The sequence below is a fragment of the Lampris incognitus genome, chromosome 15 (genome assembly GCF_029633865.1).
Source record: "Lampris incognitus isolate fLamInc1 chromosome 15, fLamInc1.hap2, whole genome shotgun sequence".
NCBI lineage: Eukaryota > Metazoa > Chordata > Actinopteri > Lampriformes > Lampridae > Lampris > Lampris incognitus.
Genome location: NC_079225.1, coordinates 165,675 through 184,245, shown reverse-complemented (window position 1 = coordinate 184,245; position 18,571 = coordinate 165,675). Strand labels below are relative to the sequence as shown.

At 46.2% G+C, this 18,571-nt stretch overlaps 1 protein-coding gene across 3 annotated transcripts in view; it reads right to left on the bottom strand.

The window, feature by feature from the left end:
* The window catches only part of jag2b (jagged canonical Notch ligand 2b), a 116,018-nt gene extending 102,790 nt beyond the window's left edge, over nt 1-13,228 (bottom strand). For all 3 annotated transcript variants that reach the window (XM_056294397.1, XM_056294398.1, XM_056294399.1), the window contains exons 1-2: nt 12,924-13,228; nt 11,886-12,206 (exon numbers count right to left, since the gene is read on the bottom strand). In XM_056294397.1, the coding sequence (XP_056150372.1) occupies nt 11,886-12,206; nt 12,924-12,992 (390 nt within the window). In that variant the 5' untranslated portion in view covers nt 12,993-13,228. The remainder of the gene's footprint in view (nt 1-11,885; nt 12,207-12,923) is intronic.
* Between the last annotated feature and the right edge of the window lie 5,343 nt (nt 13,229-18,571).

The window sequence follows — 18,571 nt, the reverse complement described above, 5'->3', positions numbered from 1 at the left end:
AATGAGGTTAAAACAGTATATAAGATCTAAAACATGTGATGTGAGGGAATGGGAAGGACAACATGCATGAAAATTAAAATCACCAAGAATAAGCATCCTGTCATATTTAGGCATGACAATGGATAGGAGCTCAGAAAACTCAGAAATAAAACTAAGTGAATTAGGGGGCCTATGAAGTAAGATGCAGAGTAAAGGGGGAGGGCCAGTGATTAAGAAACTTAAAACCACAAAGGAGATAAAATTACCGAAAGTAACAGGATGGCACTTAAGCCCTAACTTGTTTCAACAGCTAGGCTGCCCCCAGGGGGCCTAGCCTCAATCAGGAGAACAGTGTCCCCCGGGGACAGCCATGTCTCAGTTATCATAGAAAAGTCCAGATCATTAGAAACAATAAAATCATTAATGATAAAGGACTTTTTACCAAGAGATCTCACATTCAAGAGGCCAAAATCGTTTAGTGTCAAAGAAGAGGGGAAAGAAATGGAAATACAGCAAATAGGATGTAAATTGCAGACATTTGCTCCAAATGTCTCCAAATATTAGATTGTTATTGTTTCTACCATTAGATATGTTGTGTGGACGAGAGGCCTTATGCCTAATAATAATCTGTATGAGGAAAACTCCCGGTGAGAGGGTTAATGACAGATATGACCGATGAGGCCAATGGGGGGAGCTAGTGGGGGGGAACAGTAGTGTGGGGTACCACCATAGGCGAAGATGGAGGTTCCAGGAAGGGAGTGTGGAATATAAACAGTCAGTTACATTGCGAGAACTGTACAACGTGCTGCAAGTTGGCCGCTAGCATTTGGCTCCCCAGCCTGTCGGGGTGGACTCCATCAGTGCTGAAGAGAGAAACGATTCAAAAACAGATTAACATTTCAATAAAACCTATATTGCGAGTTCTGCAGGCAGAACAGGGGCCAAGTGTGGAGGCTGGGGATTCTGCTGAAACACCCTGCTCCACGGGCCAGCGTCAGAAGAGGACCGGAAATAAAAACAGATTTTCCACAAGTACTTATAAAACTGAAAATATCATTAAAATCCTTTTTGGTCTGTTCAGACTGCTGAAGTGCTGCATCGTTTTTCCCCCATAACAACGATCACTTGATTGGTGGAGGACGAGAGTGAGTGCAGCAGCCCCGGGAGCTCATCCAGGATACCAGGGACCGTGGCTCCAGGGAAACAGCGTGGGGTTGCGTAGAAGAAATGGATGGTCCTGTTTATCAAATCCCCAACTGTGGCTGGGGAGAAAAGGGGATGAGGAGATGTCGGCTGTGGGTGCTCATGGCAGGACAGTGCACGATCCACACTGTGTCTTGAAAAATCGCTGACGGGGGATGGATTGCCCGAGCAGGTGAGTGTTGTGGTGAGGCAACGACATCAGCTCTGGGAATGGATTTCCCTGCCGGCTTGGGTCAAGGGAGACTTCCAGAGCATCTTATCACAGACTCTTTCAGGATCTCATGACAGGAAAAGGAGGTCATTACCCGGGATGAGGGCTGTTTTGGCTTCACAGTGGGATTGCGAGCCACCTGAGCACTGCTAGCCACTAGCGGTGGGGAAGCTGCAGTGTCAGCAGGCACTGTTTCCATAGAAGGGTCCAGATCTGGACAAGCTGGAACCGCAGGAACATCAGCTGGTTTGACCAGAGTGGCATCAGACAGGGTTGCGTAGCTGTCAGAAAGGCAGCCCCAAAGTCTCTCTTGCGACCGCGGACCACCACTTCAGCCCAGGACGACTGGTGGTTAAGTGTCAAGCGGGAGGAAAGCTGTGGACAAGCGGAGGGGCCCCACAGAGCTGTGTCCTGGATGGTTGCACTGAGAGAGGCAATCCGTTGGGACTGCTCAGAAGCCACATCTTTCTTATGCAGTTCAACAGAAAGCTGTTGAATACCCTCTTTAAGGTCAGTGATCTTTCTATTTGCTTTCTTGAGTAGCACACAGCCCTTACAGTCTTTATAGCACACAGTTGGCGTAATTGTTTGGTTAAATTAGCCAACAGGCTAAAAACAAGCCTAGCCAGCAAGTAGCCAGATCAGTAAGTTTTAATTAATAGGAAAGCAAGCAGGGGTGTCTTGTAAAACTAACAGAGCTGAGATAAAATGGTAAAAGACTAATAAAACTGCCAAGATCAATTCAGATCAATGGGTTAAAAAGTAAAACCAAGAAGCTGCTAACAATGCTAAAATCAAGCCATTAACTCCGTTAGCTGAGGGTTGAGTCAGTACGGTTCTCACCACATACAGCTCCAGCAGTACAGAATCAAGAGGTTTCAGTGCAATCAAGTCAGTGCAGGAGTTGATGATAGAATAAAAGCCATAAAATAATAGAGGCAAACCATAAGATCAATTAAAAATATAATCCAATGGTCCCAAGGAGTTCAAAGTTTTTAAAAGTTAAAAGCAAGCAGAGCAACAAATAAACAAACGGTCAGCTGGGAACGGGAAGCAGGAACAATTGACTTGTATTCCCATTCTTAATGGGCAGACTTCCCTTCAACACCAGTGTCCAAATGACTGACTGACACAACATTCAAGAGGGAATGAAATGAATACGCAAACAAAAGATGCGGGGAAAAGTGAAATCACACCACTGTAAAAGGTTGAGGCTTTTCCTGTGGTGGGGCCACATGTATTATTGATAAGAGAACAACTATCGGTGGAAAAAAACCCCCACTTTCCAGCACTATACCCCTCACAAGTATCATAATCCACATTTCCAGGGGCAGAGGAAAAGTACACCGGAATGTTCTCCTTCCAAGAGAAAACATGTCAGCAATTTAGTGCAGTCAAAGTTCAGACAGGAATGATGGACAGTAGTCCACATCCAGTCGCCAAGGCCTGAAATAGGCTGCGGGCCAAATCAGTCAACACTACGCTGCATTTTTTGTTGGCGAGCGAAGGAGCAACAGAGATGACCATCAGTACTGTAACTTCTGACACCACGCAAGTCTCGCTTGCCATCCCCGAGCCCGTCCGACATGAGCACACTGTGTGGGGAAGCCTCTGCCCTCCTGCAGCCAGGGTGTGGGCATAGAAAGACGTGTCCTTTGTTTGAACATATGACGACTTTTCTCTCCCTGATGCTGCTGGTTCCATATAGGAAGAGATTCTTCAGTTTAACACCATCAGGAACCAGGAACACTGTCACTTCACTTCATGCACTTGCATACATGAAACGAAACGCCGTTTCCCCCTGCCCACAGCAGCACAACACAAAGACAACAACACATCCGAAACACTACAAGAACACACATATCCACACTAACACACATATCTACACTAAACAAAAATCACTGTCAAAGGGAACGAACGCCAGCCAGGATGACTGTGGGAACTGCCGGTCTGCGTGGGCTAGCAGTTAGCTTAGCCTGCCCCGCTTCCACATCCTGTCAGACTGACCCTCGGTGCTTCCTCCTCAGGCACAGCTCCAGGCAGGGACATGGTCCCCGGGCCCACCAGACAAAGCAGACCAAGCTCTCCCAGCCAGACACCCCCGACACACCTCCCAGCACTCCTCACGATGACATCAAAAACACCACAGTCAACACCAGGCGAGGCCGCCACCAGACCGTCCTCGGTGTTACCAGAACTGCCAGGCTGCATGGGCTAGCAGTTAGCTTAGCCTGCCCTGCTCTCCAAGCCGATCCAGCACCAGCTCTCCCAGCCATCAAATGAAGACAACACTTAGACGTGGACAAAGACACTGCATGGACGGTACTAGGTGAGGCCGCCATCTTCCCACACCGGAAGCCAGATAACAAGGATCCCAATGACTGTAAGTGGCAAATGATAAACTGAGGGAAAAACAAACTATGTAGGCCTGTTATATGTTGCACAATGTAAAAACTTTAAATGCAAACACACAATCTGAGAATGATTTCAGTGGAATATTCAAAAATGGACAGAGGAAGCAATTGAACACAATTCTAAAAGGTGCCCCTGATGTTTAATGGGATCATCTGCCATTTGACTTGAGCTATTACAAGTCTTGTACTGCTGATGTAGGTTCGGCTGAGTCACTCTCTGCTGAGCAGATACGAACGTCAACATTATTTACCAACCACTTAGTCAAACCCGAAGCTTTGATTTTATTCTGAGGACACACGAACAGCCCGAGACACAACGTTTAAAACAATATCAAGAGAACTACATCCACTCCCCTTCAGATATGCATGGTAACACCACACCACCTAATGAACAGACCCTAGTTACCAAACAAGCCAAAAGCACTATAATAACATTAATAATAATCATAATAATGCACTTGGGGGAGGCCTGCTCATTTGGCTGCCCTGATTGGATAATTTCATAATCAATATTGCAGTCAGCTGAATCATAGCTGAGGCTCTGGTGAGGGCTTTTCCACAGAGTTCCCCCTGGGCCCAAACAGAGGGGGAGGGGGGCACAACAACAGCAGATAATTGTTTATTACAGGTCTAGCCAATTGGCTCCTTGCAACAGCCCTAGCAAGCTCCCCATGAGGTGGGGCTAACCGTGGCACTATCTGCTAGCCTCGGATTCACTATGTCTGCATGTAGAAGACGGCTGTTCAACCCCCCCCCCCCCCCGGGTCTGACACAGCTATAAAAACACAGAGAGAGAGAGAGAGAGAGAGAGAGAGAGAGAGAGAGAGAGAGAGAGAGAGAGAGAGAGAGAGAGAGAGAGAGAGAGAGAGAGAATCAAATGTATTGACTGGACAAGTGTGCTCAGAGACCATGTGAGCCAAACCTTGTGTGACTAGACCATTGTTGGGGATCAGCCCGCCTCCTTCCTTCTCACAGCGACAGTTTTTTTTGTTTTTTTTTGTTATATATTCGGCACCAAAATACCAATAAATGAACTGATAAAAGCAGACACACTTCAAAGGAAGATGAAAGCAAGAGATACAAGTACCACAATAGCACCCATGACATCCAGAGTGACAACAACAAGAGGCCACATGCCTGTGGCTAGCTTAGCCACACCAACAGCATGCACATGCTTTGGGGTGTGTGGTAGTGAAACAAGCTGGAGTGGGCCGCTGCTGACGACGACCACATCGTTTTCCTGAGGATGAAGTGCTTGTTGTACCAGGGGACCCTTCAGAAGACTAGAATACTCTATGAGTCATTTTGTACGCACATACAAATGAAATGTACTCCCTGCACTTAACCCATCCTCGCTGCGTAGCTAGCAGCAGTGGGCAGCCACCCTGCAGCACCCGGGGACCGACTCCAGCTCTTTCCACTGCCTTGCTCAGGGGCACAGGCAGGAGTATTAACCTCAACATGCGTGTCTTTTTGATGGTGGGGAAGAAACCGGAGCACCCGGAGGAAACCCACACAGGCACGGGGAGAACATGCAGACTCCACACAGAAAGGACCTGGGTCGGCCTGGGGTTCGAACAGGTAAAAATTATATTTTATGGTAACAAAACAAAACACAAAAACACGCAGAGCTACCACATTTACTGTCTTACTGTGTACCCCATATCTGCTTGGTCAGTGATGCACTCTTGCTGTGTGTGTCCTAATGTATGAATTAGTGCGCTGGTCTCACTAAGAGCATTTCCAGTATTTCAGAATCAGAACCACTCATCCAACACATCATTTCCCCCAGCCCACCCACAGCAGTGCAACACAAAGACAACACATCCAAATACTACACGAACACACATATCCAAGCTAACACATATATCTAAACTACACACACACACACACACACACAAAAATATCACTGTCCAGGAGAACGACCGCGAGCCAGGATGACTGTCGGAACCGCCGGTCTGCATGGGCTAGCAGTTAGCTTAGCCTGCCACGCTCCCGCGCCCTGTCAGACCGCCCTCCATGGGTGGTCCCTCCGTTTTATAATGATTGTGGTGGTTCTGTACTTTCGCCACAAAATGTTGACACTTCGATGAACATGTAGTTTGGCTTGACAGGTGATGACAACTTCCTGTTAAACGACTGTCCCTCCTGCTACATGGCCGTAGCACACATCTGGGCCAGGAGGACTGGTATACGATCCAGATCCAGGTTCAGGATGGATGTATAGTGACAGCAAATCCATAGATTTGGTTGAGTTGTGGGGAAAGTAAGAGCAAACTGCAAGGCAGGGAGGAGCACCAGGGAACACGGCCACCAGCAGTTTAACTGCTGACGAGTCAGAAGCCGCATTACCAGAGCCACTGGAACCATCAGACCAGGTCCTGTAAATTTAATTTGGTCAAATGGCTGCAGGTCTAAACTGACGCGTTTAGATCCGTTTCATCCTATTATTGTCCAATTCTTTAATCCTGAATGGTGTCTGCATGAATGTGGATCACACTGAAAGGAATGAAAATGACCTCGAGTGGTAAATAAGCAACTCAATGGAGGGGGCTGTGCGTGTGTGTCTGTGTGGGGGGGGGGGGAGTAGGGGGTTAATCTCACAAATTACTGGACCAAAAAAAGATCAGAAAACAAATGGCTCTAGCCCGGTATGGCCCCGTACTCTAACTCGCTCCCCATCGCTGATGATTGGTCTGGCGTCCAGAGGCTCAGCTGATTGGTCTGGTGTCCAGCTGCCGGGCTCAGCTGATTGGTCTGGCGTCCAGAGGCTCAGCTGATTGGTCTGGCGTCCAGCTGCCGGGCTCAGCTGATTGGTCTGGCGTCCAGAGGCTCAGCTGATTGGTCTGGCGTCCAGAGGCTCAGCTGATTGGTCTGGCGTCCAGCTGCCGGGCTCAGCTGATTCTCAATGTATATGTTCAAATCTCGTATAGTGAACCTGAGCTGGTGAGATTTAGGCCGGCTTCACGAGGCTAGTGCCAAACGCCATGGTCAAACAATTACCCTCCCCCCCTTTTTCCCTCTCTCCAATTGTACCTACCCGTCCAATTACCCCAGTCTGCTGATCCGGGGAGGGCTGCAGACTACCACATGCCTCCTCCCATACATGTGGAGCCGCCAGCCGCTTCTTTTCACCTGACAGTGAGGAGTTTCACCAGGGGGATATAGCACGTGGGAGGATCACACTATCCCCCCCCCCCCCCCGAACAGGCACCCAGACCGACCAGTGCAGTGACCAGGACACAAACCCACATCTGGCTTCCCGCCCACAGACACGGCCAACTGTGCCTGACCAAGCCGGAGGTAACACGGGGGGATTCGAACCGACGGTCAAACAACTTCCCTCGGGTTTGGAAAGTGTGAATCCCAAGGACAGTAAAATGCAGGACGGATAACGACAGAACAGTGGAGAAAACAGCAGCGTGTGCTCACTTCCAGTTCCACAGCGGTGAAGCGGTGCAGGCCAGCTTCAGGTCCGTCGGCCTCCCAACAGACACGCCGACATGACGAGCCGCGGTAAGAAACCCTCCAGCAGCGCCATCACGGGAGTTTAGAGCACAAAAACAAAAACAAAAACTGACAGGCACGGTGCCACCGGAGCCTCGTAAGCCGGCGGCCATTCATAGAACCCGGCCGTGTCTGATGGTATCACACTAGCGTGCCAACAAGAGGACAAAGACAAGGCCACAACGTCTGCTTTCTGCTGGGGCACAAGCAGCTTCTTCTGACCCCGCAACATGGCTCCCTGCTGCCCGTCCACGTCGCTTCCCCCGAGCCCGAGGTGAAAAGCCCTCGCTATGTCGGAGTGTGCCAATTTAGGAAAAGGAAACACAATACAGGACTTTTACCAGTTTTCAAGGGAAGAGACAGTAAGGACGGGGACGACAGGTCCAGGTCCACGACGGCTCTCGATACGGGCAGCCAGCCCGGGCCAGTCCATACTACACTGCATCTTTGTTCGTGTGGCGAGGAACGCGACAAGGCGGTGGCTAGTGCCCCTGCACACCCGCCGTGACATCTGCCGCTGGAATAATGCACCGTTATCAGCCTGAGCCACTTAGCAGGAGGCCGGCACACTGGAGCAGGTCTCCTCCTCACCTCCATCTCCAGGTGCCACGGTCAACACATTGGGAAGGAGGATAAGAGGATTATCTGAGTCTGGCAGCTCATATCCTCGAGCTTGCCAGGGCTCAGATGTGTGAGAAAAGACACCCGCACCACGGACCCGGGCTCCACAGACCTGATAAGGCCGCTATCTGAACACTGGGCCACCACGGCAGCCCGTTACTGGCAGACAGACGTCCAAGTGTACGGCTCGCTCACCAGCTAGCGCCTCCACAGCTTCTTCTTCTAAAATAAACCCCTGAACCACCCTCACTGTTTGGGTAAATAACGCACAACCCAGTCTATAGGTCACCGCATACAGATAAGGTACTGAAGTCTGTTATTCCATAATACCCGAGTACCGAGTCGACGTTTTCAGTATTCTAAAAGATAGTTACGTTGTAAAATTACAGATTACAGGTGTAATCTGTAGTAAATCCAGAGATTGGGTTGTATAACTGACGGAGAGAAAACCAAATCTACACTCGGCTCTCTTCATCACTCAACACGAACAATGTTAAGCAAGGTGTAGCGGCGGCGGCGGCGTCTCATTCATGGAGATGGCTCCAGTTTACAGCCGATGTTGGCTTTCAGTACAGCCAAGTGTCTTTCTACTTCCTGCTCATGGTGATTTAGTCTGATGTTGGCTTTCAGTACAGCCAAGTGTCTTTCTACTTCCTGCTCACGGTGATTTAGTCTGATGTTGGCTTTCAGTACAGCCAAGTGTCTTTCTACTTCCTGCTCACGGTGATTTAGTCTGATGTTGGCTTTCAGTACAGCCAAGTGTCTTTCTACTTCCTGCTCACGGTGATTTAGTCTGATGTTGGCTTTCAGTACAGCCAAGTGTCTTTCTACTTCCTGCTCACGGTGATTTAGTCTGATGTTTGCTTTCAGTAGAGGCAAGTGTCTTTCTACTTCCTGCTCACGGTGATTTAGTCTGATGTTGGCTTTCAGTACAGCCAAGTGTCTTTCTACTTCCTGCTCATGGTGATTTAGTCTGATCTTGGCTTTCAGTACAGCCAAGTGTCTTTCTACTTCCTGCTCACGGTGATTTAGTCTGATGTTGGCTTTCAGTAGAGGCAAGTGTCTTTCTACTTCCTGCTCATGGTGATTTAGTCTGATGTTGGCTTTCAGTACAGCCAAGTGTCTTTCTACTTCCTGCTCATGGTGATTTAGTCTGATGTTGGCTTTCAGTACAGCCAAGTGTCTTTCTACTTCCTGCTCACGGTGATTTAGTCTGATGTTGGCTTTCAGTACAGCCAAGTGTCTTTCTACTTCCTGCTCACGGTGATTTAGTCTGATGTTGGCTTTCAGTACAGCCAAGTGTCTTTCTACTTCCTGCTCACGGTGATTTAGTCTGATGTTGGCTTTCAGTAGAGCCAAGTGTCTTTCTACTTCCTGCTCACGGTGATTTAGTCTGATGTTTGCTTTCAGTAGAGCCAAGTGTCTTTCTACTTCCTGCTCACGGTGATTTAGTCTGATGTTGGCTTTCAGTAGAGCCAAGTGTCTTTCTACTTCCTGCTCACGGTGATTTAGTCTGATGTTGGCTTTCAGTAGAGCCAAGTGTCTTTCTACTTCCTGCTCACGGTGATTTAGTCTGATGTTTGCTTTCAGTAGAGCCAAGTGTCTTTCTACTTCCTGCTCATGGTGATTTAGTCTGATGTTTGCTTTCAGTAGAGGCAAGTGTCTTTCTACTTCCTGCTCATGGTGATTTAGTCTGATGTTGGCTTTCAGTACAGCCAAGTGTCTTTCTACTTCCTGCTCACGGTGATTTAGTCTGATGTTGGCTTTCAGTAGAGGCAAGTGTCTTTCTACTTCCTGCTCATGGTGATTTAGTCTGATGTTTGCTTTCAGTACAGCCAAGTGTCTTTCTACTTCCTGCTCATGGTGATTTAGTCTGATGTTTGCTTTCAGTAGAGGCAAGTGTCTTTCTACTTCCTGCTCATGGTGATTTAGTCTGATGTTTGCTTTCAGTAGAGGCAAGTGTCTTTCTACTTCCTGCTCACGGTGATTTAGTCTGATGTTTGCTTTCAGTACAGCCAAGTGTCTTTCTACTTCCTGCTCACGGTGATTTAGTCTGATGTTTGCTTTCAGTACAGCCAAGTGTCTTTCTACTTCCTGCTCATGGTGATTTAGTCTGATGTTTGCTTTCAGTAGAGGCAAGTGTCTTTCTACTTCCTGCTCATGGTGATTTACAGGCTGCGTTGCATTGCACCGCAGCCAACTCTGCTCCCAGCCACCGGTCCCTGCCCTCCCACTTCCAGCTGTAACACATCCCATCCAAACCAAGCGCTCCTTATGGGTCGGTATCAACACGACTCTTCATGCTCCCACTGCGGTGCTCAAACCGTGTGCACGGTCTCCGGTACAGCCACTCCCTCACCCACCATCACTCCTCTACGGAGATGCACGTTAATCGCAGTGGAAGTGCAGGGCCACTTGGCACCCGGTGAGACCAGAGCCCAGATGGCATCCGGATGTGGGCCACTTCAGGCAGTGATGCGGCGCTGATGGTCTTCTTCTGGCCCCTGACAAAATGGATGTGAGCCTGAAGTGGCCCGTGTGGTAAATGTTGAATACGACCCAAATATCACAACACAAATATGGGCCACCTTTGGCAAATACATGGCACATGCGGCACTGCTATGGCTTGGTTCTGGCAAACAGGAGCGGACCGCCCAAGCGCCATCATTCCACACGGTGTGTGGGCCGGATGAAAGTGCCGGGGGTGGGACGGGTCCGAGCCACAGCACTCTGCTATCTGGGAGTGGTGGCAAAAACACACCCATCTTTTGCAACACTACCTACAGACACCAACCTAACTGTATTTAGACCACACGGATTTCAGACTTTCAGACCGCTTCAGAAGCTGAGACACACACAGAGAGAGAGACACACACACAGAGACAGAGACATACACAGAGACACAGAGAGAGAGACACACACACACACACACACACAGAGAGAGACTCACACACTGAGAGAGAGACACAGAGAGAGACACACAGACACACACAGAGAGAGACAGAGACACACACACAGAGAGAGACACAGAGACACACACACAGAGAGAGACACAGAGACACACACACACACACAGAGACACACACACACAGACAGAGACAGAGAGAGAGAGAGACACACACACACACACACACACAGACACAGAGAGACACACACACACACACACACACACACACACACACACACAGAGATAGACACACAGAGAGAGACACACAGAGAGAGAGACACAGAGAGAGACACACAGAGAGAGAGACACACACAGAGAGAGAGACACAGAGAGAGACACACACAGAGAGAGAGACACACACAGACACACAGAGAGAGACACACACAGAGAGAGAGACACACAGAGAGAGAGACAAAGAGAGAGACACAGAGAGAGAGAGAGACACACACACACACACACACACACACACACACAGAGAGAGAGACACACACAGAGAGAGACACACACACACACACACACAGAGACACAGAGAGAGAGAGAGAGAGAGAGAGAGAGAGAGAGAGAGAGAGAGAGAGAGAGAGAGAGAGAGAGAGAGAGAGAGACACACACACACACACACACACATACACACACAGAGAGAGACACAGAGAGACACACAGAGAGACACACACAGAGAGAGAGATTCAACGTTTAACGTTGCAAAGACGTCTTGGTGAGGACCTGGTCCTAGAACGCACACGCACCTCGTCTGTAAACTCAGTCTGGGCCTTGACACACGCTTTACCCAAGCGCGCGCGCACACGCACGCACACTGAACGAGCCTGGCGGGGGCGTGCGTAGCAGGTGCGCGGCGCTGGACTGGAACAAAGCCAAACTCATCAAGTCCGGTTGACACGCGAGCCGGTTGCGCGGCACCGGAGGCCCCCCGTGGCGGGCGGAACGTGCAACCGAGCTCGCCGCGTTGTGCATTCACACAGAGTTCCGAGAGGAGGCGCAAACTCACCGGCCACGCGAACTGGAAGGGGATGGAGATCCCGCCGGCGCCGTCGATTCTGCCGGGGTTGGTCCTGGAGGTCTTGAAAGAGAACACGTTCCCACCCAGAACCCGCGTGGCGCCGTCGCCGTAGGTGCAGGGTCCGGCCGGGGTGACCTCGGTCTGGTACTCTTTGAGGCACACTTTGAAGTAGGTGTCGCACTCGTCGCGGCTGCAGCGCAGGTCCTGCGGGCTCCGGGCGCCGTCGCAGCACTCCCCGTCCGCCAGCTCGCCGTTCGGGTTCTGCACGGTGATCATCTGCAGCTCGAAGCGGCCGGTCGACAGGGACGCCTAGAAACCGCACGCACACAAGAGAGGGAAACCACAGGCTCGCTTAACATCCCCGTAGAGGCATGAGCTGCTGCTGCTGCCCCTGCTCCTGCTGCCCCTGCTCCTCCTCCTGCTGCCCCTGCTGCTGCTTCCGCCCCTGCTGCTGCTTCCCCTGCTCCTGCTCCTGCTGCCCCTGCTGCTGCTTCCCCTGCTGCGCAAAACGCACTCCATCAAGTGCGCGGCCGAGAGCGCCGGGTTGACATTACAGAAACGCTCCGGTAGAGTTACAAAGGGGGGAGGAGGGGGGAGAGAGGGGAGAGGGGGGGGGTGTAGCGCAATCGCTGGTCAGGTGGAGGAGGCGGCACAGATTCACCGTTGCAGCGGGCAGCAATCGATGCAACTTACAACTTGCGCACGCGGGGGGGGGGGGGGGGCCTACGTGCGAAAACAACAACCCAGAAACGTGTCGGCTCGAGCGTCACGGCAAAATGGAGACGGCCCACGTTAATTGCTCGGACCCGCTTATCGTCATGGTAACAATCGCACGCTCCAACTACAGCGCGCCGCCGCCGTCGCTCGGTCGTCGATTATCGTGACGCGAAAGGCGCGATAATGGGGCTGTGGGGGGGGGGTGTGGGGGGGGGGGTGTGGGGGTGGGGGGGGTAGTAAATAAGGCGGCCCACGCCCACCAACTTTTGGCATTAATGTGGTAATATTTGGAAAACGGGGTCCTCTTACCTCCGCCCATAACGTCAACAACAAGCACGCAATTGTGAGGCAGTTCCTAATCCTTACGCGACTCCGCATGCCTCCGGCTAATTAGAGACACGTAGAACACGGCACAAAAAAAACCCACAACCAGCCGTCCGTCCGGTCCGGTCCGCTCCGGTCCGGTCCGTCCACCGCCGGGTCCTGTCCTGCTGACATGCAAAAGCAAAACCCAAAATGAATCTCGTGCGCGTCTGGGCCCCCGGAGCGCCGTCCCGCTGGTCAGCGACACATCACCGGCGTGCGTGTGGCGAGCGATGGTCCGTCCGCCGGCGCGTCCCTCCGTCAAGTCACATCCCGCACGCCCAGCCGCACGCCGAGCGCGCCCGACGAGAGGACGGCTCTCTTTGACTGACAGCTCGGCGAGCCACTCGCCGCCCCGCCTGCGGGCGGTCTCGGAGCCAACCCGCTTAGAGAGGGCGGGACCCGCGAAGCTGTGCCCCCAAAACTTCCACCGGGGGGCTTGATCCTCCCGCACGCGCAGTCGCGCCGCCGCGGACTTGAGGAGACACGCCGATTAAATAATGACGTCGTTCAACTCGGTCGGTGAAACGCAGATTTGACAACTTTGTGGCGAGGTCGTGATTAACACGCGAACGTTGGCCGCACAGCATGCGGCCAATTATGACGTTAATTGGTCAGATGTCTCCCCAGTGACTGCTCGTTAACACCGGCTAATTAGTCCAGCCCCGCTGACGAGGTTAGATCACACGACACGGGAGTCTCGCCGCACCATGTGTCCGGTGTAGCGCCACCTCAAGACGGGCACAGCCTGACTTGGGATACGGGTCAAGATACTATAAGATACTACAAGATACTATAAGATACTGCAAGATACTATAAGATACTGCAAGATACTATAAGATACTACAAGATACTATAAGATACTGCAAGATACTACAAGATACTACAAGATACTATAAGATACTATAAGATACTGCAAGATACTATAAGATACTACAAGATACTATAAGATACTGCAAGATACTATAAGATACTGCAAGATACTATAAGATACTATAAGATATTGTAAGTTACTGCAAGATACTATAAGATACTGCAAGATACTACAAGATACTACAAGATACTACAAGATACTACAAGATACTATAAGATACTGTAAGATACTACAAGATACTATAAGATACTATAAGATACTGCAAGATACTGCAAGATACTACAAGATACTACAAGATACTACAAGATACTGTAAGATACTACAAGATACTATAAGATACTATAAGATACTATAAGATACTGCAAGATACTACAAGATACTACAAGATACTACAAGATACTGCAAGATACTATAAGATACTATAAGATACTGCAAGATACTATAAGATACTATAAGATACTGCAAGATACTATAAGATACTGCAAGATACTATAAGATACTACAAGATACTATACGATACTGCAAGATACTACAAGATACTACAAGATACTATGAGATACTACAAGATACTATAAGATACTGCAAGATACTATAAGATACTACAAGATACTATAAGATACTGCAAGATACTATAAGATACTGCAAGATACTATAAGATACTATAAGATACTATAAGATACTATAAGATATTGTAAGTTACTGCAAGATACTATAAGATACTACAAGATACTACAAGATACTATAAGATACTACAAGATACTATAAGATACTGTAAGATACTACAAGATACTATAAGGTACTATAAGATACTATAAGATACTGCAAGATACTGCAAGATACTACAAGATACTACAAGATACTACAAGATACTGCAAGATACTATAAGATACTATAAGATACTATAAGATATTGTAAGTTACTGCAAGATACTATAAGATACTGCAAGATACTACAAGATACTACAAGATACTATAAGATACTACAAGATACTATAAGATACTGTAAGATACTACAAGATACTATAAGATACTATAAGATACTATAAGATACTGCAAGATACTGCAAGATACTACAAGATACTACAAGATACTACAAGATACTGCAAGATACTATAAGATACTATAAGATACTATAAGATACTATAAGATACTACAAGATACTATACGATACTGCAAGATACTATAAGATACTACAAGATACTATAAGATACTACAAGATACTATAAGATACTACAAGATACTACAAGATACTATAAGATACTATAAGATACTGCAAGATACTATAAGATACTACAAGATACTATAAGATACTGCAAGATACTATAAGATACTGCAAGATACTATAAGATACTATAAGATACTATAAGATATTGTAAGTTACTGCAAGATACTATAAGATACTGCAAGATACTACAAGATACTACAAGATACTACAAGATACTACAAGATACTATAAGATACTGTAAGATACTACAAGATACTATAAGATACTATAAGATACTGCAAGATACTGCAAGATACTACAAGATACTACAAGATACTACAAGATACTGTAAGATACTACAAGATACTATAAGATACTATAAGATACTATAAGATACTGCAAGATACTACAAGATACTACAAGATACTACAAGATACTGCAAGATACTATAAGATACTATAAGATACTGCAAGATACTATAAGATACTATAAGATACTGCAAGATACTATAAGATACTGCAAGATACTATAAGATACTACAAGATACTATACGATACTGCAAGATACTACAAGATACTACAAGATACTATGAGATACTACAAGATACTATAAGATACTGCAAGATACTATAAGATACTACAAGATACTATAAGATACTGCAAGATACTATAAGATACTGCAAGATACTATAAGATACTATAAGATACTATAAGATACTATAAGATATTGTAAGTTACTGCAAGATACTATAAGATACTACAAGATACTACAAGATACTATAAGATACTACAAGATACTATAAGATACTGTAAGATACTACAAGATACTATAAGGTACTATAAGATACTATAAGATACTGCAAGATACTGCAAGATACTACAAGATACTACAAGATACTACAAGATACTGCAAGATACTATAAGATACTATAAGATACTATAAGATATTGTAAGTTACTGCAAGATACTATAAGATACTGCAAGATACTACAAGATACTACAAGATACTATAAGATACTACAAGATACTATAAGATACTGTAAGATACTACAAGATACTATAAGATACTATAAGATACTATAAGATACTGCAAGATACTGCAAGATACTACAAGATACTACAAGATACTACAAGATACTGCAAGATACTATAAGATACTATAAGATACTATAAGATACTATAAGATACTACAAGATACTATACGATACTGCAAGATACTATAAGATACTACAAGATACTATAAGATACTACAAGATACTATAAGATACTATAAGATACTACAAGATACTATAAGATACTATAAGATACTGCAAGATACTATAAGATACTACAAGATACTATAAGATACTGCAAGATACTATAAGATACTGCAAGATACTATAAGATACTATAAGATACTATAAGATACTATAAGATATTGTAAGTTACTGCAAGATACTATAAGATACTGCAAGATACTACAAGATACTACAAGATACTATAAGATACTACAAGATACTATAAGATACTGTAAGATACTACAAGATACTATAAGATACTATAAGATACTATAAGATACTGCAAGATACTGCAAGATACTACAAGATACTACAAGATACTGCAAGATACTATAAGATACTATAATATACTGCAAGATACTATAAAATACTACAAGATACTATAAGATATGTGTGTGTGTGTGTGCGCGCGCGCGCGTGTATCTACATGCACGCACATGTGGATGTGGTGTTGAAGAGGCGGGTCCTCCCGCTGTTGTGGTTTTTGTTTCCCTCATCGTGTGTTTGTGTGTGTTTGTTCGTGTTTAGTGTGTGTTGGTGTCCAGTTGGCCCACGCATCGTTCACACAAAACCGAATAAAAAGTTAAAGGACAAAACAAAAAAGGTACTGTAAGATTCTGGCTTTGACCGAGCCCCCCGCTGTTGCACGTCCCCGGTACCGCTCGTTTGACCCAGCTGGGCCCGGCGGAGACCCGGTCCCGCTCGCTGAGGTGCGGTCCTCGGTCGTCCTCCGCGGACGGAGCGCCCTCTTCCGTGGACGCGTCCGTCATGAAGGAGCGGAGTCAGGTCCGCAGTTGCCGTGCAGGTCCGGACCGGAGGAGAGCCGCACGCGACACACCCGCCAAGCTCTGCAATACACGAGCGGGACACACGTCACACGCACGCTGCAAAAGAACAAAGCGAAACCAGAACTTTCTTAAGTTCCTTTATCATAGAGATAACATCTGGCCAGAACAATAACACACTAGCAAACACGACAAGCCCGTCCCAGCTATTACACGTCTTTATCATTTCACAACATAATAAAAATGAGGGGAAAATAATAATAACAATAATAATCATAACAATAATAATAATAATAATAATAATAATAAGACAGAAAGACAGAGACCTAATCACAAATCAGAATCTGCACATCTTTTGTAAATATGCAAAGCTTGTTTGGTTTGGATACATTTATACTTATACACTATGGATTGTATACATTTATATTTATACATTTATTATGAATTGTATACATTTATACTTATACATTAAGGTTTGTACACATTTATATTTATATATCTATTATGGATTGTATACATTTGTACTTATACATTATGGTTTGTATACATTTACATGTATACATTTATTACGGATTGTATACATTTATACTTATACATTATGGATTGTATACATTTATATTCTATACAGTTATTATGGATTGTATACATTTATACTTATACATTATGATTTGTATACATTTATATTTATATATATATATATTATGGATTGTATACATTTATACTTATACGTTATGGTTTGTATACATTTATATGTATACATTTATTATGGATTGTATACATTTATACTTATACATTATGGATTGTATATATTTATACGTATACATTATGGTTTCTATACATCTATATTCATACATTTATTATGGATTGTATACATTTATACTTATACATTATGGATTGTATACATTTATATTCTATACATTTATTATTGATTATATACATTTCAGTGCTTTCTTAAGATGTATTAATTCATCCATGAAGACTAAGAACAGCGGCCTGGCATGATTAAATCTGGATGTATGGATAAATGGTTTAGCCATAATAATCAGGCTATTGTACAGCATGTCCATATTTTTATCCTCCGTTACAACTCCTAATTTGATATCCTTATAATCTAAACTGGGCAAATGAAAGTGCTTTTCAGATGTTTACATTTGAAGGACTTGCCAAAAGGCTCGAGTATAATTACAAGTAAGACACAAATGTTCTAACTTGCATTGGAGGTCAAACGTGCTGCGCGGTGCACAGGAAGTGTCCTTGTTCTACATGTTCCTACATCCTGCTGGGATGTATGTCCTCGTGGTTATGGATGCTGCCTTCATCACACCGTGTGGCTTGTTTCTAGTCTTTAGAGCTGTCAGGAGGAAGACCACGGCGGGCTCAGTCCCAGCTCGCTTCTCCTCCCGTCTGTTTTCATCCTGCTCTCTGGAGACCAGGTTCAAACAGCGGCGCAGCGGCT